Source organism: Hippocampus zosterae, chromosome 8, assembly GCF_025434085.1.
Source record: "Hippocampus zosterae strain Florida chromosome 8, ASM2543408v3, whole genome shotgun sequence".
Classification (NCBI taxonomy): domain Eukaryota; kingdom Metazoa; phylum Chordata; class Actinopteri; order Syngnathiformes; family Syngnathidae; genus Hippocampus; species Hippocampus zosterae.
Window position 1 is genome coordinate 20,312,127 of NC_067458.1, and position 23,914 is coordinate 20,336,040.

Here is a 23,914-nt window from a genome sequence, read left to right on the forward strand (position 1 = left end):
GAGAAAATTGAATTATTGAATTGATTATATGAATTAGGCTTAAAACCATTTTTATATACGTTTTATTGTATCTGATTGTTTTTACTTCTTTCTGAACCCTATAGTCGCGTTTAAAACCTTTATTTTGTAGGCTCAAAGCGGAAACGTAAAGACGCTAAACAGCTGTTTCTTCCCGGAAATCGAATCCTCGTCGTCTTCACGTGTGTCCACGATCACACGGAATTCGTCGTAATTTTTCAACTAGTAAACCGCATTTAACGAGTGTTTTTACCCCCTCGATATATACTCGTAGTAATGTTTTAATGGCTGACACGATAAGTACAGAGAATGAAGGAGATGATCTGCAGTCACAAGTAAGTGCCATGTTTGTGTTTAATCCACCTGGCAAGGTGTCATTTGTACTGTTCTTTCTTTTTATTTGAGCGTGTAATGGTTTGATGCAACCTGTAGAGTGCGTGTAAATCCAACAAGTCATTGCACAAAGTCATGAAAAGTTCTCAAAAAATACATCGAAATCTTAAGAGAGTGAAGTTGAATTTTTTCCAAAACTGAATGCATATAGAGTATTTTTAACCAAAGAGTGACCTCCAGAGAATCATGTCTTATATTTTGGAGAAATGGTTAGAGTAGTAATTTGGCAGGTTAATAAATACTAAGCTTCGAATTCAATGAATGATCTTGTTTCTTAATCGCGGTATACATATCAATCAAAATAATCGGGATGATATTTTTTCCCATTATTGAGAATAATTTTTTTCAGGCTCAACACTTTCGTTCCTTGCTGATGCCGGTATTTGGTGCAACACTAATCTGCCATTTGTGACACTGTTGATGTCTTATTTTCGATGGACGAGTAGATAAATATTCTGATGTGATTGATGTGTCATTGTCACTTGCATCAGATGGAGGAGGTGGAGGCTCTGTCGTCCATCTACGGTGACGAATGGTGTGTCATCGATGAAGCGTCCAGAATATTTTGCATCAAAATATCAAACAACATGGAGGAGACCAAACTGACGGCGTGTTTGCAGGTGCATGGACACAAAACAAACAGGCATCTGTGTTTTTTTGTCTACAATCTGCATAATGACTTTTTTTTGCCCCCCCCCCCCCCCCTTCTAGATAATTCTCCCTCCTGATTATCCCAGCGCGGCCCCACCAATCTACCAGATCAAGTCGGTGCATTTGCCTTTCAAATTTAATTCTCAGGCGATCTGACGAATTTATCCGTCAACAAGACACTCGTCGCCCCCACTTGATAACCCTGTGTTTGTTCTCGGCTTTTTGTAGCGCAGCCTGGCTGCGGGGCTCTGAGAGGGTTCGATTGGCCAACAGTCTGGAAGACCTCTATGTGTGAGTGCCTCTCTCATCTCTGGCTCTTTACAAGGGGGCGTTACACAACCCCCCCCCACGCAATTTCCCTCAATTTTGTTTTCGCAGGGAGCATGCAGGGGAGAGCATCCTCTACATGTGGGTAGAAAAAATCCGTGAGTTCCTGCTCGAGAAAGCTCAAGACTCTGAAACAGGTGAGAGAGGGGACAGGCCACAGAAAGCCTGTCTGACATAAGATGGTAGAAATAAAAAAGAAAAAGAAAAGGTTGTATTGCGATTCTGATTTAAAATGCAATTGGAATAATCATGCAAACGATTCAGTGCCTTCATGACTTCAACCTGTTTCTTGAAATAATGATAAACTATGTAGACATGTGGATTGCACATTTTAGGCACTTATCTTACCTAGACACTACATAAATGATTAGATTTAAAAAACTGGTACCATAGTGTTACGCTCTTGATTAATTTTTCAGCCCTACTTTAAATTATGGCCCAGCCGATATTATTATTATTTTAAAAAATTATACTGTTGATTTTTGGCAGGACAAAAAATTGCACATTTCGGATTGATCAGCTGATTCATGAAAAAAATATTCATCATGCTTTAAAATAACACCCAATGCATTTTAATGGTGGTCAATAATACTCATATTTTCGCTCTTTGTGGGCCAGCTTCGTCCCTACTGCCCGTATCAACTATAAAAAAACCTTACTTTTTGGTCCCCAATATGTATATACCCCTATGTAGCATTTTCCCTTAAACTGCATGAAATTAATGGCATATTTATCTTTTTTCCCCCCAATTTGTTCACAAAAGGCATATTTTGTATGAACACCCAATAAAATCAACTACTATTAAAAAATTAGTTCAAGGCTATAGACTTTAGGTTGTGTGTCAAATAGATCCAAATGACTTTCTTGCACAACTTGGATTGCTCACCTATGCAGTGCTTGTAAAAATGATTAAAACGTTTTGAATGACGGGTCTATGGCGTGACCTTATCAACAAATATGATAACGTGCACGTAAGGACACAAGGTTATGGGATAAAACCCACCTCCTCGTAAATGGTTAGTCAAGGTAAAAGTAAAAACAATCGGCCATTTGGCTGATGTTTGAAGGGTCATAATCGGCCGATTTAATGTGCCCGCCCATTAATCGGTCGGGCTCTACGAATATTCTCAAAGATTAAGGCATAAGCGTTGAATTAAAGATACGGTGCTGTTGCTCCTTTAGTGTGCAGCATAGCGCACAAGTGATTTATGTTCTTCTCTCAACCGCTATTGTGAGTTGTTCTCCCCCAGCCGCATGTAGATATTTTTCACCGGTTAATGACACAAGGTGGATTCATGGCACCGTGTAAACAGGATACGTCGTTCGCACGCTTGCCACGCTGAGCCCGCAAGCCGCGACACGAGGCAATCTTCTTTCGAACAATCCCTGTGTCACACTGATGACTCATTTGCATGAAAGACTCTGGCAACGTCGCGACGTTTTTTGGCGCTTGAATAACGGCCGAGTGGGAGACGGCGAGCGGCCTCTCTCAGCTTACGTCTGCAAAAAAAGTGTTGTGAAACATTTTCCTTTTCTTTTAACTGAAGTTCCTGGCTTTTTTTTGGGGGGGGCGGCACAGGAGTAACGAAATGAAGCGCGGGCGGATGAGCACAAAAGCCTGTTTGCGCAGTGTCGTCTTTGAGAGTGACGGCACCACATTAAGATGAATATCTGCCTAATGCCCCGCCGTTTCTTTGAACGGCATCTTTTGAGGTCGACTACCCAAATGAAAGATTTTTGTACACGTGTCAGTCTGAATCCGGTCTACTGGGGGTGGGGATGCTGTTATCTGTGGGCCGATCCCGGCGGAGTCCATTACCCCCGGATGACACTCCTTTTGATCAACAACCTCGGGGGGATGTTAGGCGTATTAATGGTCGGCCGCCATTGTTATGTGGTCGAGAACGTCCTCTTCTTGGGATTCATGTGGTAATAAGTCTAACCCCGGATGCCAGATTGATGGCTCTAGGCGGAGGCACGCTTGAGGAATCGGCGGGAAAGGCGGAGCGAGGTGGGGGGGAGCGCTCTTCAGTTCGGAAATGGAATGGTGCAAAATTGACAATGATCGCATGAAAAGACGTGATAGAAGAGTGATACACACACGCACGCGCACACACTGACGACACGTGTGTTTGAGAGCGAGAGAAAGTGACGGGTGAGCGAAGGTGGCCGCGAAAACGCAACCGTGGGATCGTAAGAAAGTAAATGAGTAAGAGCATGGGTGTGTGTGAGAGAACGAGTTAGTCTGTGTCTGTGTGAGAGCAAGCCTAAATGCGCAGCGGAGCGTGAGAGCGTGATTGCGATTGATTGAGAGCGTGTCAATGACTATGTGCGGGTGAGAGAAAAGCGTCAGACTGAGAGTAATTGGCAGACGGAGTATATGAGAGAGAGGTGATGGCTGAGAATGAGTTTGTATATGTCCGTGGGAGATTTAGTGAGAGAAGGTGTGTGAGGACGAGAAGAGTGTGATGGTGAGCGTGACAGAGTGAGTGCACTTGGTCGATTAAGAGCATGAGTGAGCGGTCATGGATGAGAATGAGAGTATAATGTGTGAGAGGAGGCTTCAATGTGTAAGTGAGAGACGGTCAGCGAGTGCATACATTTGAGAGATTGAGCGTGTGAGACTGGGAAAGTGTCAAGACTATGAGAGTAAATGTGAGAGGTGGAAAAATGAGAGTATAATGTGTGAGAGGAAGCTTCAATGTGTAAGTGAGAGACGGTCAGCGAGTGCATACATTTGAGAGATTGAGCGTGTGAGACTGGGAAAGTGTCAAGACTATGAGAGTAAATGTGAGAGGTGGAAAAGTGAGAGTATAATGTGTGAGAGGAAGCTTCAATGTGTAAGTGAGAGACGGTCAGCGAGTGCATACATTTGAGAGATTGAGTGTGTGAGACTGGGAAAGTGTCAAGACTATGAGAGTAAATGTGAGAGGTGGAAAAGTGAGAGCAAAGTGTGATATATGTGTGAGAGACAAAGCGTGAGGGAATGTGTTACCTTGTACCTACGCGTGGAAGGGAGCGTACTTACGCGCGTGGAGGTTGAGAGAGTGCGCGACTGAGTGAGAGACAGTGAGCGTGTGTGTCAGAGCGAGAGGAAATAATAAGAGCAGGAGAGAAAAGTAAGTGTGTGTGTGCGTGTGAGAGCAAGTGAAATTTGAGGGCGACAGAGAGAAATCGGTTGAGAGTGTGAGAGAGTAAACGTGTATGCAAGGGAAATGTGAAAAAAAACGTTTGCATCGCGAGCGAGCGCTAATGAAGGAGCACCTTTGATCTCCTCAGGTATTCAAATCAGGTCCAACTTGGTCCTTGCTTATTTCATCACGTGAAGTCCGAAGGCCAATTAGTGACATGGTTCACATCAAAAGCTAAAAATAATCGTTAATGAGCAGCTTGGGCCTGTGATCCGAATCCGTGTCGGACGACTCGCGGCTAAGCTTGCGGATGTCACATGACCAAACTCGGAAACAGGTGAGCCGTGATTGGTCGCTGTCTGAGCGACCGTGATGTCGTTTTCAGTCCACAGCAAGTGGCAGAAATACACCCCCCCGCCCCCACCCCACCCTCCACTGAGCTGGATAAAAACGGGATAATTCCCATGCCGCAAACGATATTAATCAGAATGTCGTGTTCAGACTAGGGCGGCCCGGTAGTCCAGTGGTTAGCACGTCGGTTTCACAGTACAGAGGTACCGGGTTCGATTCCAGCTCCGGCCTCCCTGTGTGGAGTTTGCATGTTCTCCCCGGGCCTGCGTGGGTTTTCTCCAGGTACTCCGGTTTCCTCCCACATTCCAAAAAATATGCATGGCAGGCTGATTGAACACTCTAAATTGTCCCTAGGTGTGAGTGTGAGTGCGAATGGTTGTTCGTCTCTGTGTGCCCTGCGATTGGCTGGCAACCGATTCAGGGTGTCCCCCGCCTACTGCCCGGAGACGGCTGGGATGGGCTCCAGCACCCCCCGCGACCCTAGTGAGGATGAAGCGGTACGGAAGATGAGATGAGATGAGGTGTTCAGACTAGCGAGGACGCAGAGAACAGACCATCAAGAATATTTTTGACTTGCCGTCCCGTTGGGAGCGTCGCCCGCTTTAAAACCGGCCGCGAGAAGAAAACTCATTCCGTGCCACATCGGCGTGACCATTTTGTTCGGAAACCCGATTTACTCGCCAACGGGTGGGCGAGGTTCCGCTAGACGTATTCATTCTCCAAACGCGTCTCTTCATTCCCCCCCGCCCCCGACTGCAGTGGAGCGGTCAAAGACGGCGAACGTCACCGCAGAGGAAGACGTGGACGACCAAGATGCGCCCGACTTTACCCGTCTCACGTTGAGTGCAGAGGAGGCGCAGCGCTTCCTGGAGCACACAACCGGTACGGAGAACGCCGTTCATGAATCATCCGTCCGAATACGCACGTCAACGCAACTCTTAAAACATGCACACTTGACACTGATCACCTTCCACGCTCCGCGAATAAAGCTTACTGACATGAGGATGTGTGCGTATCCGTAGATGAAGAGGCGCCGCCGATCAAACACGGCGGCTGCGTGACAGACCGCCGCAGCACTTTCCAGCCTCACCTTGCTCCTGTGGTGACGCCAAGACAGGTGACTTGAAACGAGAACCGCGTTTTGCTTTGAGGCCTTGGTTAGGGTTTCAAACGAAGGTTTCAAGACTCAGGTCCCCGCATTTCACTATTCCCAAGCGCACGAGTGTGTGTTTGCCCCATGCATTTGCTGTGTGGCAATGTTCTAAAAGGGTGAGAAAATAAGAATTTAACAAAAACATATATCTTGTCATCATTCAAAATTAACGATGAATGTAATCCCTTTTAAAGCTTTTTCATCCTTCCACTAGCCGAGACTTTCTGAGCCAAAAGGATCCAAAAGTCGGTTTTTAAGAGCCGCTGCCACAAACAGGCGGCGGGGTAACAGCATGAGAGATTTACATCTCATCTCGTTACGACGCTCTGGAAGTGTTCAGTTCCGCTTCCGACGCTCCTGTTTAAAAAAAAAAAAAAAAAACACGCACAATATTTGTTCCGCCAGCTGTCGTTTGGTGATCTGCATGCACAATGAGTGCGCGTGCGTTCACGGGAGTGGAAATGGACTTTGGAGCGCCGTATCTTTTTCCGCCATCGTCATTTTGTTGGATATCAAGAATCCGCGTGCAAAGTGCACATGTGCCAATAAGTATGAATGGGCCGTTATTCAGAGTCATTCACGTCGTGGCTGGCACAGACGAACATTGGGGGGGGGATGGAAGCCCTTGCGTCAGTAACTTTTCCAGTCACGGCTGCAGTTCCGATTTAGTATAATAATTCAAACAATTTTCTAGCTAGAGTGAAGGGTGCCAACTTAAGGCTTCAAACACGCGGTAGGTATTCAAATTTGGGTTTCAGACCTATGTTAGGGTTCTAAAAAAAAAATAATAACAATAAATAAATATAAATATACTGTATATATACGGGGCGGCCCGGTTGTCCAGTGGTTAGCACATCGGCTTCACAGTGCAGAGGTACCGGGTTCGATTCCAGCTCCGGCCTCCCTGTGTGGAGTTTGCATGTTCTCCCCGGGTCTGCGTGGGTTTTCTCCGGGTGCTCCGGTTTCCTCCCACATTCCAAAAACATGCGTGGCAGGCCGATTGAAAACTCTAAATTGTCCCTAGGTGTGAGTGTGAGCGTGGATGGTTGTTTGTCTCTGTGTGCCCTGTGATTGGCTGGCAACCGTTTCAGGGTGTCCCCCGCCTACTGCCCGGAGACAGCTGGGATAGGCTCCAGCACCCCCCGCGACCCTAGTGAGGATCAAGCGGTTCGGAAGGTGATTGAATGAATGAATGAATGTATATATACGTATATATATATATTTTAAAGATTGGATTGGGGTTTCAAATTACAATTGAGGCTTTCAAGACAGGGTAGGTGTTTCAAATTAGGGGCTGGGAATGAAATTGTGGTTTCAAGTATGGTTCAAGTTTCAAACAAAGGGTTCCATTTAGGGTTTGAAGCCTTGCTTCGGGTTTCAAATAAGGGTTTAAGATCTGTTTCAGGTTTTGAAATCAGGCTTAGGGATTCAAATGAAGGTTTCAAGCCTTTGTTAGGCTATATAGGGTTAAGCTTCTCAAACAAGGGTTAGGGTTTCTAACCAGAGTTATCGTTTGGAATTTGGTCTTCAAACAAAGAGTAGCGATTCCAAATAGGGTTTCGTTCGGGATTTGGTGTGCGTGGTTTTAAATTTGCCTTTCCAGTCTGGTAATGGTTCTAAATTAGGGTTTCACAAATATTTTGTGATTTAAATTGGGTTTGTAGCCTCGGTTAGGGCTTCAAAGTTTGGTTTCAGTTTACGTCTTCAATTCTAGTTAAAGTTTGAAATTAGGGTTTTGAACAATTGTTTTGGGCGCGCGGCAGGTCAAAGCCGCGCTGGAGCGACTCTACGACAACAAGAAGATTGCCAGCGCCACTCACAACATCTACGCCTACAGGTCGGTGACCCTCGCCAGGCTTTTCCTCTTCTGCAAATGTCGCAATTAAAGGTCAAGAAATACCTGGCTTGTCTCTCGCGTACGTGTGTATGTGTGTGTGTGTGTGTGTGTGTGTTTCCGACACACACTTGTCTTTTCGCCGGATTTATTATTTCTTTTCTTTTTGGCAAGCTCTAATAAGGTGGAGCTGCTGAAGTGCTGCTTGGACGAAATGGGAGGAATTGCTGACATTTAAAGCAGATGTCACTGGCAGTGATAAGTTGACCAAACAATTTTTATACGCTGCGCGCGTGCGTGTGTGTTTGTGTGTGATTTAGGATTTACTATGAAGAAAAAAACAGCTTCCTGCAGGACTGTGAGGATGACGGCGAGACAGCAGCAGGTGGCAGGTTGCTCCATTTGCTGCAGGTGAGTGGACCATTAATCGCACTCACACACACACACACACACCAACACAGACTTTATTGCATGCTGAAAACACAGGGAAGCGCATTTGGGCAGAGAACATTGTTTTTTTTTTTTATCTTGCGTTGGTGATTCTCTCGCATGAGCAGTTTAACATGCCGCCCGCTACCTCTGAGAGACTCAGAAGCAAGATTTTGGCAGGGGAAAAAAAATGATTTAAGCCTGCGCAATTTCCCAGCTGTATCAAAAAGAAAATGTTTTATTCCCTAATTGTCTGCGGTCCGAGCTCACGGCTTGTTCGTTCCCACAAAGCTTTTAAAGTGTGATTGTTAATGAGGAAGAAGCTCTCCGCGGCCTCCCACAACCCGCTGCTCGCACTCTGCTCTAATTTGCTGACCTTTAAAAAGGGTGCCGCCTCCACATATGCATATTCTATCGGTAATGCACAAGAGATGCATCAGGTGCTCGCACGAGCTCAGAATTTTTAGGGAGAAATTCAGCCCTCAAAAGCCAATGTCATTCAGGAAAGACAATTGTCAACCAAATATCGCAAAATCCCAAGACCCCATACCTGGAAAAACGTTGAAATTCGGCCATTACGGTTCGAAGGAACCACCAAATCCATTTTTAGGGGGTCCTTAATAAAACGGCAGCTCAAACATATGATACAAAATGAAGCATGTGCACTACCCCAGTGGTTCTCAAAGTGTGGTCCGAGTAGCATTAGTGGTAAGCAGGCGCCCTCTACTGGCACCTGTAAGAATCACCAAATAAAAGGTGCAAACGATGCATAATCGTACTGTGGTTTAATCTTTTTTTTTTTTTAATCCTCTGATACATCGGTTAACTACAGTTAAGTTATATCGGATTTATTTTGAACAATTCGGGACAATTTTTAATCCACATTGCGTGTAACGTATTTCAATTGAGTCAATTGTCTTTAATAACTCATTCAGTACCAGCCAATTCTAGACCAAGTCTGAAAAGACGTTTAAAAACGTCTTTGGGAGTGAATGAGTTTTAAAGAATTTTTTCTACCCTGTAATTAGACACAGTGATAAATATAATAAAATGCATTTTTTTATTGCTGGTATATGTATAAAATGACGACCACTATCTTCGATCTTTGAGTTCATAAAAAAAAAAACAAGAACAAAAAAAACTACAGTGCTGTCATTCATTTTCACTTCCATCGATGAGTATTTTTGTCATCCATTTTTCAACAGGGATGGTTGGGGGAGGCTTTGACCTCCTCCGCTGTAAATTTCAAACTTTACTCACACACAACCACCAGTAGATGGCAACGGTGCACCATTTTATTTTTGGCATCATCACAGGTTGTGAGCGGACTAGGAGAAACGACGACATTTTGTTCAACCTACCTTAGATCTACTGCTGATTGTAAAAGAACGGAAAAAAGGCAGAATCAAATTTTATTTTTTCGTCTTTTTCCTCGTAAAAGGAGGAAATCTATTGTGTGCTGGAACAAATTAAGGGCATTTTGATTCATTTCAATGGGGACAGTATATTTGACATTGTAGTCATTCGGAGTTACTTGCTTGATCACAGAAAAAAAAGAAGGTTCATACTTTATAAATCAAGGTACAAAAGATTTCACAACTTTCAGCATTTCCATATTTGTGTAATATGACAATCTGTCCTCCCTCGCCCTCCTGCTGAGATGATATTAATCTTCTCATTTCTCATATCAAAGAGACACTTGTTGTTGTTGTTTGGTTTGGGCTGCTGTTGTCAGATGGCATTGTGATTCATCATCTTACCCACACACGAATAATTGTTGGCGCATTATGCGAATCTGCGACACAGAAGGCGAGCTTGGCACTCGTTATGAAGGCACGGTAGAATGATGAGAAAGTTTTCTTTGCCGGGCTCATTAGCTGAAGTTGCCGAGTCACATCTTGTGAGCGCTTTCGCTGGGTCGCGTTCGTTTGCGGTTAGAGGAAATGAAACGGGTGGCAGGTGCGCGCTGGGGGGGGGGGGGCGTAGGGGGGTGACCTCCATGTGATGCGATTGTGATGAGAGGAGCGGTTTGTTCTCCTTTGGTCAAAGTCAGCCATTGGTGGCGGCACTTAGCGCCGTCGCCGCTTTCATTTCATTATTCTTTTTGATACCAGACAAGTCTTGGATATCATCCATTATGCATGCGGGCGTCTAGAAAATAACAGGGAGCATGGCATTGTGAATTCTTTTTATGCCGCTTTGATGCCAAATGTACTTTAACATTTGATTTGTACGTCTGTGGGCCTCGCAGGACTTGAAAGCGGCGGCGCCGGCGGGCTCCCCACCTTAGTTGTAGACAGTGAAGAGCTCCCGAGAGATGGGCATTGTTTTCATAGCGACAGTTTTATGAGAAAAGGAAATTGTCACTCAAGGTTTTTGTCTTGATGTGTTGGTGACATCCGGTGAAGCCCCCTTCAAAAGTCTTGGCATGGCAAAGTCAATTCCTTTGTTTTTGCGGTATACCGAAGACTTTTGGGTTTCAGATGAAAAGATAAATGATGAGACAAATGTTTTCGATGTGTAGTTTTTATTTCATGGTAGATAAGACTAAGTCTGACTGCATTTATGTAACTGGTCAGGGGAGCTCGAGGATGAATTGTGAAGTCTGCAGAACTGTTTTATCTGGCGGTTTTTCGCATCCAAACTCATCGGCGGAAGCTTCATGAAACAAGATAAACAAACTGCGAGCACAACAAACGACTTCATCAGAGGAAAAATGGTGGCAGGTCTTCGATTGGCCAATTCAGTAACCAGGCCTGACCCCAATAGAGCACGGTCGTCAAACTCATTTTTGTCATGGGCCACATTTTAGTTTCCCTCAGAGGGCCGTTAAGACTGAAACCAAATTTAAAAAAAAGTCAATCATAACGGTTTATTCAACAAGGGGGGTTTGGTTCCAAGAAAATGCTTACAATATGTCTCTCATTTATTACATATGAGAATTTCACATTTTGGTTGAGATCGCGGAAGTTGACATGGTTGATTTGCTTTCGCGGGCCACATAAAATGATGTGGCGGGCCAGATCTGGCCCCCGGGCCCTGAGTTTGACACCAGTGCAATATAACAAGCATTTTTAACCCCTTCCTAGAGGAGACTGAAGGCAGAAATCCCTCAGGCACAAACAAGAACTGAAAGAGACTGCAGAAGAGGCCCGGAAAAGCATTTCAAACACAGAATGCAACAGTGTGTTCAGGTCGGTACAGTTACTGCCTTAAATCTTTGACGAAGGACTAGAAGTCGAGCGAGAATCCCATACTGAGAGGCAGCATAGGGGGGTCTTCCTGCAGCACTTTGGTCAGAACCTCAAAGTCTGTCTTGCAGTTCTTGTAAGGAAACTGCCCTTGTAGCCAATTCCATCTAGAGCACACCAGATGGCATTGACCGTCACCTGCAGTGATTCGTTTAATCAACTGCATCGCTTTCATTTTTCTGAAGTTCCATCTGTGACATCAGCCAAACCGTGTTCACAAGAATTTAGAAGTACCGTACACATTTTCTAATTACCATATTTTGTCATTATTCTCGATGTGAGATGGTCATAAGCCAACAAAAAGCACGTACCTAAAATTTGAATCGATTTATTTATCATCCGCAACACAAATAAATGTATTTCTTGTTGCCTCGGAATGTTGACGTTTTTAAATGAGCGAATTCTGAGATGTGTTCTTTTTGTTTGTACACTTTCACCTCCGGCAAACAGAAATGAGCGGGAGTAATCCGACCATCAACTGCTTTATGGTTGGCCGAATAACAAAATCATGACACAAATTATTTCCATAGCGCTTTATACAGTTACAGTGTAGAGCAAATCTGGATGAAGGTGCAATTTGAGGAATTTTGTACACGGTCCACTTGCAGACAGCTAAAATGTGTTTGGCCTGAGCAACGATCTATGTTATGTGACAATGTATTTTTTCCCTCCCAAACCATAAAAGTCCTAGTTTAAATTCATAAATCAAGCTCAACTTTTTATTTATTTTTTAAACAATTTCCAACTATTTATGTTAACGGTAACTGTTTTATTAAGCGCTTTGTTACAGCTGCCACTGTTGTGAAAGCGCTATATAAATCAGCGTGTATTGTATTGTATTAAATACACAAACATGTTTGCGTCTCAAATTGTGGCAAAATTGCATATTGGGCTCCTTTCACAGGTTCCATAAACTCCAGGGAGTTAAGTTTAGAATTGTCACACTCCCAAAATACTTTTGAGCCTCTGGGAAATACAATTCCGCAACTAACTTCCTGATTTCCAACGCAGGAGTTCACTACTGAGGAATGACATCCGGCAAAGTGACATTCGCTCCGGTGTTGTTCTTACACAGCACGTTACTCCTACCAAACATAAACTCCAGGGAGTTAAGTTTAGAATTGTCACACTCCCAAAATACTTTTGAGCCTCTGGGAAATACAATTCCGCAACTAACTTCCTGATTTCCAACGCAGGAGTTCACTACTGAGGAATGACATCCGGCAAAGTGACGTTCGCTCCGGTGTTGTTCTTACACAGCACGTTACTCCTACCAAACATAAACTCCAGGGAGTTAAGTTTAGAATTGTCACACTCCCAAAATACTTTCGAGCCTCTGGGAAATACAATTCCGCAACTAACTTCCTGATTTGCAACGCAGGAGTTCACTACTGAGGAATGACATCCGGCAAAGTGACGTTCGCTCCGGTGTTGTTCTTACACAGCACGTTACTCCTAACAATAACCTTTAAATTGAGTTCTGGGAATTTCTGGCTCGGTTGTTCCTCATAGTTGGGTTCGAATTTGTTCTTTTTTTTTTTTTTAGTTCTTAACAGAAAACTAGGAGCCATCAGATTGATGTCAAGCTTGCACGCATGACAGACGACTTGCGGAAGTGCTTGCGTTCCTGTCTGCAAGTGACACTTTTTATTCTTCCATCCGTCCCGCCGAGGGAACGCACGCGTTCATCTACTCCTTGTGACACTGGCGGCGCACGGAACAATTTGCATCAAGTGCTTTGCCATTAATCTGTTCTGCTCTAATCTCATTGCTCTCCAAGCAACCCTTCCTTCCCGTTTGCTCATTCTTGATTGGTCTTTTTCTTTTTTGTTTTTTTTCGCCTGTGAGCATCCAAGTGCACCGCGCTGAATAAAAGAAGGCGCTGATTAATAATTTGGGTCGCCAGATGTGCAGCTGTCGACCACCTCTCACCCTCCGATTGAAGGTTTGGACTCTTTGTGCGAGTTGAGCGTTTTTTTTAAGCGGTAGGGATATCATGATTAGCGATTTACTGGGACTTTGATGAGAGGATTAGAGTTTAATCCATTTTCAGCGCCGCTTGTTACGATGGCGGGGATTGTGCATTTGCATCACCGGCGCCGATGCGATACGTGTCTCGATACACTGTCGACCATACGATATGGATAAAGCGAGCCAGTTGCAATGTCGTACGTATGACATCTTTGGATCCAACAGCTCCTCTTTTTAATCGCTTTCAATCAAGTTGTCTGTTTTTTCATTTTGCTGTGCTGTGTGTGAAGCAAGGTTCACTCATAGCAATTGTTTTGTTTTCAATCTGTGAGACCCCACTTGTGACGAGGGTAAATATCACCTTTTTTTGGTCTTACTGCTTTTCAGTGCGTGTACACTGAACCACCATTTATGACGGCGGATAAGATACTGTAACACGTATTTTTTTAGGGGGTGGGGGGGGGGGGGGGGGTTTGCCTTGACTTGCAAGCAAAAGTTTGAAATTCCACCGCTTGTGTGGTAGCTGTGAACCCAATTCCCTTCACCTCAAGCAGCATTTTGGCAGATCGTGAACAATTCTTCCAAAACAAAAGAGGCTTCACACTGTTTGTTGTCACGTTCGGTTGACGTTTATGGTAAGGCTAAACCTGAAGCAAAGTTCGATTTGATACTACTACTAAACTTGGCTTTCAGGTCGACGCCACATGCAGACAGATGTCTGACGCAGTACTAAGACTCACCTGTGAGTGGCAGCAGCATCGTGCCGCTGGGCATAAGGTCAAGTCAAGTCAACAGTATTTATAGAGCACTTTCAAACAGCCATCGCTGCTTACAAAGTGCTGTATGCTGTATGTAAAGGAGTGGCCTTAATGAGAAGGCGTCTTTCTTGCTCAGTGGGACATAGATCTGGCAGTCATCTGCATAGCAGTGGAAGGGAAGACCATGTTTCCTTAAGATGGAACCCAATGGGAGCAGATACAGCGAGAACAGCAGAGGCCCCAGAATGGAGCCCTGTGGAACACCACATGACAGGGGAGCAGTGCGTGACTCAGAGCAGCCAAGGCTGACACAAAAGGTCCTGTCAGCTAGATAGGACCTAAACCACTCAAGAGCACTGCCGCCAATGCCCACCAAGTGCTGCAAACGAGTCAGCAGAATACTGTGATCCACTGTATCAAACGCTGCAGTTAAGTCCAATAAAACCAGACACACGTGGTCTCCAGAGTCATTTGCCAGGAGGATGTCATTAAAAACGCGTAATAGCTATGCATCGTCTTGAAACCTGACTGGAAGTGAAATTAAAAATACAAAGAAGGGGAAATAGCGGAAGCTAGGCTAACTGTTAGTTTGTCTCGTAACTACTGTACATTGTGGTTGAAAAGTAAATTGTGACACACAATATGCAAACATCCAACGCTCTTCTAGATCCGTGTGCAGCAACAAGCCTGAACGACTTATCGTTCCATTTCAAGTTACATCGCAAAGTCCGAAAATGTGGGCTCGATTGTCGTTATGACTGTAGCCCGTTTTGGCCACCAATGCGGAACGGGGTTTAAAAGCAATCCGCAAGTTGGCCATGGCATCAGATATATATATATTTTTTAAGCACATCAATTGTAATTCAATCTGATGAGCAATCTAGGACACCGTTTTTCCATATCAGCCCCATCACATCACAGGCAGTTATATTGATGAGTATCATTTTTTTTCCTCCCCACTTCTCTCCTCCATGGTGTGATTTATCTTTTTTTTTTTTCTGACTGAGACATGTTTTACATTTTTTTTAATTTAAAGCCAAAATCAAATCCAAACCGCTACAGAATCCAGGGTCTCTGAACTAAAAATTGATATTTGTGGAATAAGATTGAAGAATAATCCACCCATTTATCAGCCATCCAAGGAGGCTGCCATCCACTGAAATTGGCATCAAAGCGCCTTGCGAACGTCATAGACCCGAACGTAGAAAACGGGTGAGACGTGATGTTATAAAAACGAACCAGATTCCTCACAATACAGCAAAGTTCAGAAAGGCTAGCTCACCTTTTGGCAAATGTGCATGTAAAAAAAAAAAAAAAAGAGTCACATTTCTGTAATATCTCCACTTTGTGTGCCGCTACAGATTTTGGACGTGCGAAACGTGCTGGTGGTGGTGTCCCGTTGGTATGGAGGGATTCTGCTTGGTCCCGACCGCTTCAAGCACATCAACAACTGCGCTCGGAGCATCCTAGTGCAAGAGGGATACACTGCCTCATCGGTAAGTTGTCACCAGTTTTTTAGGATGTTGGCGAGGGTTGAAAAAACGTCTGAGCTAGTGTTTTTAATTTTGTTTTCAAACCACATTCAGGATTTCAGTGCAAGGTTTCATGTCCCGATTAGTGTTGCAGGGTTCGACATTAACAGTGGCCCGATGGCCCGGGACCACCAAACGACTGTGTAGGACCACCCGAAGTTCACTGATACTGGCCCAACCAAGCCACCGGTCCAAATCTCATCAAATAAATGTGATTAAATCAACACACTTAACTCATTCACTCCCAAAGACGTTTTTAAACGTCTTTTCAGACTTGGTCTAGAATTGGTTACCAACTCATATAAAATGTGTTGATCGAATCACCGGTCCCCCTTTTTCCCTTCTGCGCTACCGACCGGCTTCCGTTCTGCCTCTTGAGTCTCGGCGCCCCTCGACTTCATCCGCCGATCGGCGGACAAATGATAAATTTAGTTTTGAAGTATTGTTTTAAATCAGGGCCATTGCCGCTTCAGGCAGGGTCTTCACAACTCGGCCCATGGTGGCCACCCACCCATAAGCGTTCATGTCGGACCCTATTTTTAGAGCCTTTCCACACAAATGGCATTAAAAGTGAATGTCAGATGTGAAACTTCCACACAGGCGCTGCCCTGTGGCTCTGATATTACCTCGAAAGCTGGCAAAATGCCAACAGACATTAGCGAATGCCGCTGTGTCATATCGACGCAGTAATGGCGTCACGCGGCGGCTGCCAAAAAAGGCCTCCGAGGCCGGGCTGGGTGTCGGGTTCAAGGATCCAGTCGGGCATCTGCGTGACAAGTGGCGTTACCGCCGCTGAGCGAGGGCGGCCATTAGCGGACAGGCACGGCGTGCTCGTGTCCGGGTCGGATGTTGACGGCGCGCATCGTTGTCACGATCTCGTTGAATGATGCTCCTGAAAAATAAGGACCCCAAAAAATGTCCACCGGCCACCATGACAGCTGACACAGCTACTCTGAGTTATGCGTGTTGAGCTTGGTGATTGGGCTTTGCGGGGAGTATTCACACTCTTTATTGAAAAAAATTAATAAATGATATAAAAATCTATGATTAATAATAATAATGTCCATCCATCCATTTTCCGATCCGCTTTATGCTTACAAGGGGTGCTGGCGCCTATCGCAGCCGTCTTTGGGCAGTAGGCGGGGGCACACCCTGAACAGGTTGCCAGCCAATCGCAGGACACACAGAGACGAACAACCATTCACACTCACACTTGGGGACAATTTTAAAGTGTTCCATGAATCTGCCATGCATGTTTTCGGAATGTGGGAGGAAACTGGAGCACCCGGAGAAAAGCCACGCAGGCAGCATGCAAACTCTGCACAGGAAGGCCGGGGCCGGAATCGAACCCTGAACCTCTGCACTGTGACCCCGATGCGCTACCCATAATAATAATAATAATAATTGATAATGTCACTTGACTCATCCAGGTCAAAATGAATCTGGACTTGCCTGAGACTCGAAGGTCAAAACTTGAGCCTCGTGATTCATACTTGATCCCATCTTTGGCTTTGCCGCTCCCCCGCTTCAGGATGCGCCTTCACATTTGGACACCATTTTGAAGCACCTACCTTTCCGAGATCAAATGCTTTCTCCCCCAAAGTCGGGCCCCGCCGGTCCACTTTGAAGCCGTTTTTATGTTACACAAACTTATCGCGTGGAGCTTTTGAGCTGGAACATCACACCTAGATTAAAGGTAGTCAGGAAAAAAAAAAACAACTTCAAAAAGATGTCAGCTGAGTGTAAAAAAAAAAAATGGTTGCTTGTCTTCCGCCTTAAGAGCCAGCTGACTGTCAAGCTGTGCGCCAAACCAGGTGTAAGGCTCGCAGCCGCGGAACCAATCTGGGGCATAAATAGAACCTCGTCTTCTCCGTGGCTTGAATAACAAGCTAGGCGCTAAAATGAAGCAGTTCACCTCACGTGGGCTTCAGTTGCTTTGTACTGATGAAGAAGCATTAAAAAGCTTTTTTTATTCCCCATGTTATTTTTATTATTATTGGTTTAAATCAGGGGTGTCCAAACTTTTTGCCAAGGGGGCCAGATTTTATGTGGTAAAATGTCGGGGGGCCGACCTTGGCTGACATTCTTTACATTGAACAACAATATTGTTCAACAAATTTTAGTAAGCCAGTCTCTTTCACATTTCCATTTTTATTTTAATTTCAACAATCTTAAGAATTTATTTTGGTTCGTTTGAAACAGGAATTTGAAATATGACATATCAGTCAATATAAACACGGAGTGATGTCTTGTTAACTCGTGAGTGATGCTCTCTAGTGTCTAAATGCTATTACTCATTTAGTGAATGCTATTACTCATTTAGCCACTAGAGGGAAGCAGTACTCTATGAAACCTCACTCACCAGTCTACGAGACCTCAGTCAATGCAACACGTGTTCCATTGCGCCCAACCTGCGGGCCAGACGGCACTGATTTTATGACGGGGGCCGAGGGCCGGATTAAATTCGACCGCGAGCCGGATTTGGCCCGCAGGCCGGACTTTGGACATGTCTGGTTTAAATCAATATTTTGCTTGGGACAATGCAGGCTAATTTAATTAAGACAATGTGGGCCAATTAAGACATTTATTTATTTATTTATTTATTTATTTATTTATTTTGGGTGCCCGGGTATTATTTTTTTTTTTTTAATTTTGGGAGACAAACTAAAACCCAGACTTCAAACCAAGGTCACCTTGGTTTCCATTTTGGAGAATTCCCAAACCTCTTTCCATTTTGTATTCGGAACGCAATCACAGGCCCAATCTGCACTTTTAATTGCCTCCCGATTCTCCCGCTCTGCAAAACGCCGGCGCGGCGCTGGAACCCGTGCACTTATAAGTGTCGTCTGATAGATCTGAGATTCATTCACCTTATTTCCCGCATGGGCTGGCGCTCCAGGTAGCGTCTGCGACGGGGAGAAAATTCCTCAAGCGTAGCTAGCTACTCGGTTGGCGACCATCTCCCTCGATTATCCTGCTTGTACACCGCGAGCCGCCTCGAGGCTCCCGGGCGAAGGGAATCGATAAATTAATCACAGCGTTGTTTTTAGCCGGCCATTGGCAAGAGTAACAGCTTTGTGGCCCATTCAAGTGTCTCGGGTAATGTGAGTAATTATATTTACTCAGGAATGATGCCGCGTTGGCTTGGTAGGGGTCGGGGGGGAGGGAAAGGTCCAACCGGTGCACATTAATCTGAGTTTGGACCTGCCCGTTTAATTAAAGAAGAATTAAAATAACATTACGATGTGTCACGCTTTTCATTGGCGCGAGAGAGTCGACATGGCAATTAGCGTCGCTCCTGTCTCACCGCTGAAAAGCGGCTAACCAAGTTCAAAGAACAATACTGGGAAAATACTTCTTTTTTATTACTTATTCCTACCCCCTTGAACATAATAACCGTGTTGAATGATGACTGATTTCTCTTTCCTTTTATTTATTTTTTGTCAAATTATTCCTGTATATGGTTTATGTTCAGTAAACAAACCAAACCAAAATAAAAACTAAAAATCACAGTACGCAATTGTCTTCCAAAGTACCGACCAGATTGCGCTTCCAAGGTTCTAATCAGTCCCTGAGCACAACCTTTTAGTTTGCCCTCCTCAGGATGACTGAGAGCAAGGTTGAAAAATCTATCGTGGGCGCATTGATTGGAGGCGTGAGGGAAAATTGTAGGATCAGCCAGAAAGAGTCGTGGCTCAGCACCAGTCTCGCGCAAATCACTGAAAACTTGAGGGGTTTTTTTTGGGGGGGAGGGGAGAGGGGTTATCTTCTTTTGCCGGTTTTGCCGACACGCTTACTTGGAGCAAGGCATTTGCACCGTTGTGGGTCGTGAACGCCGGAGTTTTGTATTTTTTTTGACATTTTTGCAGACGCACCTACTTGGAGTGGGGGCATTTGCGCCGTTGTGAGCGTGAACACAGCCGACTTGCTTTTCACCCAATGGAAGTGCCTCTTCTCATTCCCTTTAAATTCAGCTCAGGCGTGGTGCATAAAACGGACGCTTGCAGGAGATTAATGCGCGCAATTTTTATTTATCCGCAATTGTCTCGGTGTAAAGTTCACCGGGGTGATGACAGAAGGCCACCTTCCACCTTGAACGTTTGCATCCATCCGCTGAGCGAAACAACCGATGAAAACGCCAGGGCCCCAAAAACTGAACATGACATTTAGGTTGCCATCATTCGAGTAGCGCATGTCGAACAAGTAGTTAGAGCCGAAAAGATAAGGACCCCCGTTTTTCTTTTTTTTTTTTTTTGAACCCCCCTAAAAGAGTCAATTTGTTTATCAATTCTCAAAGCTTTGCACCGAGAAGCGTATTGATTTCAACGACTGTCTGATAAAAGATGGAAGATACGACTGCGGGCAAAGGTGAAATGAGCTCGCTTCTTGTAGGGTTTAAGAGACCCCTCCCCCCCTCAATTACTCCATCCAAGTGAAGTTCAAAGGTCACGCTGCCCGAGAGGGGCTTTTATACAAGAGCGCCCAAATAAGTGCGGTGGTTGATGCATTTACGGGCATGCGTTGAAAAAAAATGCAAAAAAAATAAAAGTCAAGCGGAACCACAAAGTTAGCATCATCATAAATCCCTCATAATTTTTTTGTTGTTGTTGTTATTTCACAGGACGATGCCAAATCAGCGGGGAAGGGAAAGCGGCCAAAAAGCAAGAAGACAAAATGATTACGCCGAAAAAAGACTTTTAATGGACTTGTCGTTTTCCAGCCTTTGTTGTTTTTACTTGGAGGAAAAAGTGCGGTTGAAAGCGTTTTGGTCAGTGTTAACGCCCGACGGCATTTCACGACCCGCGTTTCCATTTTGAACGCACCATTTGTGTTTCTGTGACTACTGCAGTGACACAGAAATAGAAAGGCTGCGCCGAAAACTAAAAGTGGGTCGAATACCAGGGAAAAAAAAAATCGTTCGTCAAGAAAAAAATAGAATCATCACTGCTTTTGATTTTGATTTGTATCAATAACAAGATGTATTTTTTAAAACATATATTTACTATTCTATATCTTCTCAATATCCAAAAGGATATTTAATTTTTTCCAACAAATAAATAAATAATCCCAGACGGCTCAGCATCAATAAAATGACACAGTTTTACAGAGTTTTGTGAGTCATCATTTTCCTTCTTACACAGTGTGTCAAAGGTTACGAATGGATAAAACCGAAATAAGAATCAAGGCGATCAAAGTTTGTATTTAACGGGGGGGGGGCGTGACGCACTTTGTCCGAGTGGAGTTGGCGTGAGCGTGATGTCATCCGGCCGGCGCTTGCCTTCTACTTGAAAGTGGATTGATTTGCATTTGATTGGTTCAGGTCGCTATTAACATTGTAAATTTCAAAATTTTTTTATTTTTTGGGGGGGGCATCTAATTTTGTGTCACAGCCTCAAAATTGTAATGCAGTACTGGACTGTGTAATTATAGTCATATTACAAAGACATAACTCGTTATATCACTTTGTTACCACCTGAAAGTGATACATTACAGTAACGCGTTACTTTTGTATCGGGAGTTTGAATCTGATTGGTTTAGTCTGAACGGAGTCACAGCCCTATTTATAAGCAGGTGTGCGCACTTATGCAACCTCAATTTTTTTTTTTACTTTTCCTCGCTCGAGATGTTTTGGGTTATTTTCCCGTTGAGTTGAACGGATTTGAGGGTCATTTTACTCACTGGTAACGTGATTTTATGTTGGTCTCATTTTTCATATCACCTCAAAAACAAAAAACATGACTTCTGAATAGGAGCGTTTACACCACTGGTGTCAAACTCAAGGCCCGGGGGCCATATTTTGCCCCACCGCATCATTTTATGTGGCCCGCGACAGGAAATAAAAGATGTCAACTCTCAGGATGCTTGCTCAAATCTCAACCTAAATTATATATAAATATAAATATATATGGGGCGGCCCGGTAGTCCAGTGGTTAGCACGTCGGCTTCCCAGTGCAGAGGTACCGGGTTCGATTCCAGCTCCGGCCTCCCTGTGTGGAGTTTGCATGTTCTCCCCGGGCCTGCGTGGGTTTTCTCCGGGTCCTCCGGTTTCCTCCCACATTCCAAAAACATGCGTGGCAGGCTGATTGGACGCTCTAAATTGTCCCGAGGTGTGAATGTGAGCGCGAATGGTTGTTCGTTTCTGTGTGCTCTGTGATTGGCTGGCAACCGATTCAAGGTGTCCCACGCCTACTGCCCGGAGACAGCTGGGATAGGCTCCAGCACCCCCCGCGACCCTAGTGAGGATCAAGCGGCTCGGAAGATGAATGAATGAATGAATAAATAAATAAAATTCTCATTTGTCATAAATAAGAGAGATACTGTCAGCATTTTCCTGTTGCCAAGCCCCTCAACACAGTAACTTAAACAATAGCCGAATAAACCGTTATTCTTGTCCTCTTGATAGAGTTTCAGTCATAATGGCCCTCCCAAGGGAAACGATAACTAAAATCTGGCCCATGACAAAAATGAATTTGACACCCCCCTGGTTTCGACTTTATTACAGCCGCCGTCGTTGGGACAATTAATGAATGGGGTCGCACGCATCCCAAACCACGTGGAGTGTTTCCCCCTTGCGCGAACCGTCTATTTGCCTTACTTATCAGCACTCCAATAAGTGTCATTCGTTGTGTTTGTGTGGGGGTGGGTGCGGGGGGTGGGTAATCGCTTTTTTGCATCGGCGTGTCATTGGCGAGTGTTTTGCATGCGGTGTGACGAGGGATCCCCGCACCTCTGTTAGGATGTCATTTCATCACTGGGAGCTTGAGGCATAATCTGCATATTAAAAACGCTCGCTTGTTGCCTCTAGTCGGATTCCGACTGTCTCCTATAAATATCCCCGCGTTTGTCTGCGGAGCTCTCGGCGTACATCGCCCTCATGAGTCCTCTTTTAAATGTTGATTTAATTCAGCGTTTAGTCATCTTGCTCTAAAGAGACGGAGGAGAGGGGGGGGGGCGGGGGGGGTATAGGGGACAAGGAGTTCAAGGATGCCGCATTCATTTCGGCATGCAAAGTTCATGTGAGAATAATTACAAGGTCGCCCCCACAAGCTTATCATTATCATCGTCGTCATCGTCTCAGCCCAGATTTTTTTCTCCCATCGGGCTTGTGAAGAAACGGATACGCCGACCGACAAAACGATGAACGATTCTTTAGCCGCCTCTGTCACTGTACATCAAGGGGTGTGAAACTTCCTCGAGGTTAAGTTGATGGGGGTGAGAGGGGGTGGCAGTTCCTGGTATGCGCAATAAGTGGGGGGGGGGGGGGGGGTCCACAGGGCGACATTTTTTTTCTATTGGCATCGGTGACGTGTACATCATTGGCATTCGCGTGCGGAATTTATGCACCCTTGTGGAGTTTGCCCCTGTGGAATAAATGCGTGAAGAGATAATAGATTCGGAAAAAAACGGGGGTAAATGGCCAAGAGGCGGGGAGGGTGATGGAGGTGGAGTGGGGGGTGGGTGTCGGGGGGGTTCTAGCCCAAGGAGCCATTCATGCTAGGACCACCACTGCATACCGTTAAGTGGTACGATAAATCTGTTGCAGAAAAAAAAAATATTGTGTTTTTAATGAAAAAACAAATCCCTGTACTTTAATAACACACAATTAAATTGCGAGGAAGATCCGAATGGAGTCTCACTTCACTCCTCCCCACCCTGCAAAACCGAAGTGTCACGTTTCGGTTTTTCGGTCTGGCCAGCAGGTGGCAGGAGCGGTCTTCCTCGCACACCTGCTGGCAATCATTAATCAAGAGAGACACTATTTAACGACTCCTACGTTCTACACCTGTTGTGGGAGTATTGTTTTTGGCATTGCTTACCTCATTGCTCATTGACTAGTGGCGTTTGACCTCGTCGTGTTTTCGCGTGTAGTCTCGGTACCAAGTTTTTGTGTAAGTACCATTTTGTTTTGATGATCTGGCTTTTCATGCGTGTACAAAGTGTTACATTGTTTTTCGTTTGTAGTTTGTGGCCTTTACTTTCCTTTTCTTGCTCTTTTGTGCAAGCACCTTTTGTTAGTCGTTTTTGATTTACCTCCTGGTCCTCATTGTGGACCAGCGCTTTATGTTCTCGCTTAGTTTCGGTTCGATTTTGACATTAAATTGTCTTTACATCGGA

The 23,914-nt window shown here is 44.8% G+C and overlaps 1 protein-coding gene across 1 annotated transcript; it reads left to right on the forward strand.

Annotated features, from left to right (window-relative positions):
• Window positions 1-159: 159 nt before the first annotated feature.
• On the forward strand, window positions 160-20,901 carry impact (impact RWD domain protein). The gene is made up of 11 exons (XM_052074323.1): window positions 160-353; window positions 903-1,031; window positions 1,123-1,175; window positions 1,291-1,353; window positions 1,441-1,526; window positions 5,631-5,753; window positions 5,894-5,988; window positions 7,788-7,861; window positions 8,179-8,269; window positions 15,629-15,763; window positions 20,421-20,901. Exons 1-11 carry the CDS (start codon window positions 303-305, stop codon window positions 20,475-20,477), a joined length of 957 nt encoding a protein of 318 aa, XP_051930283.1. The 5' UTR covers window positions 160-302; the 3' UTR covers window positions 20,478-20,901.
• The last annotated feature ends 3,013 nt before the right edge of the window (window positions 20,902-23,914 follow it).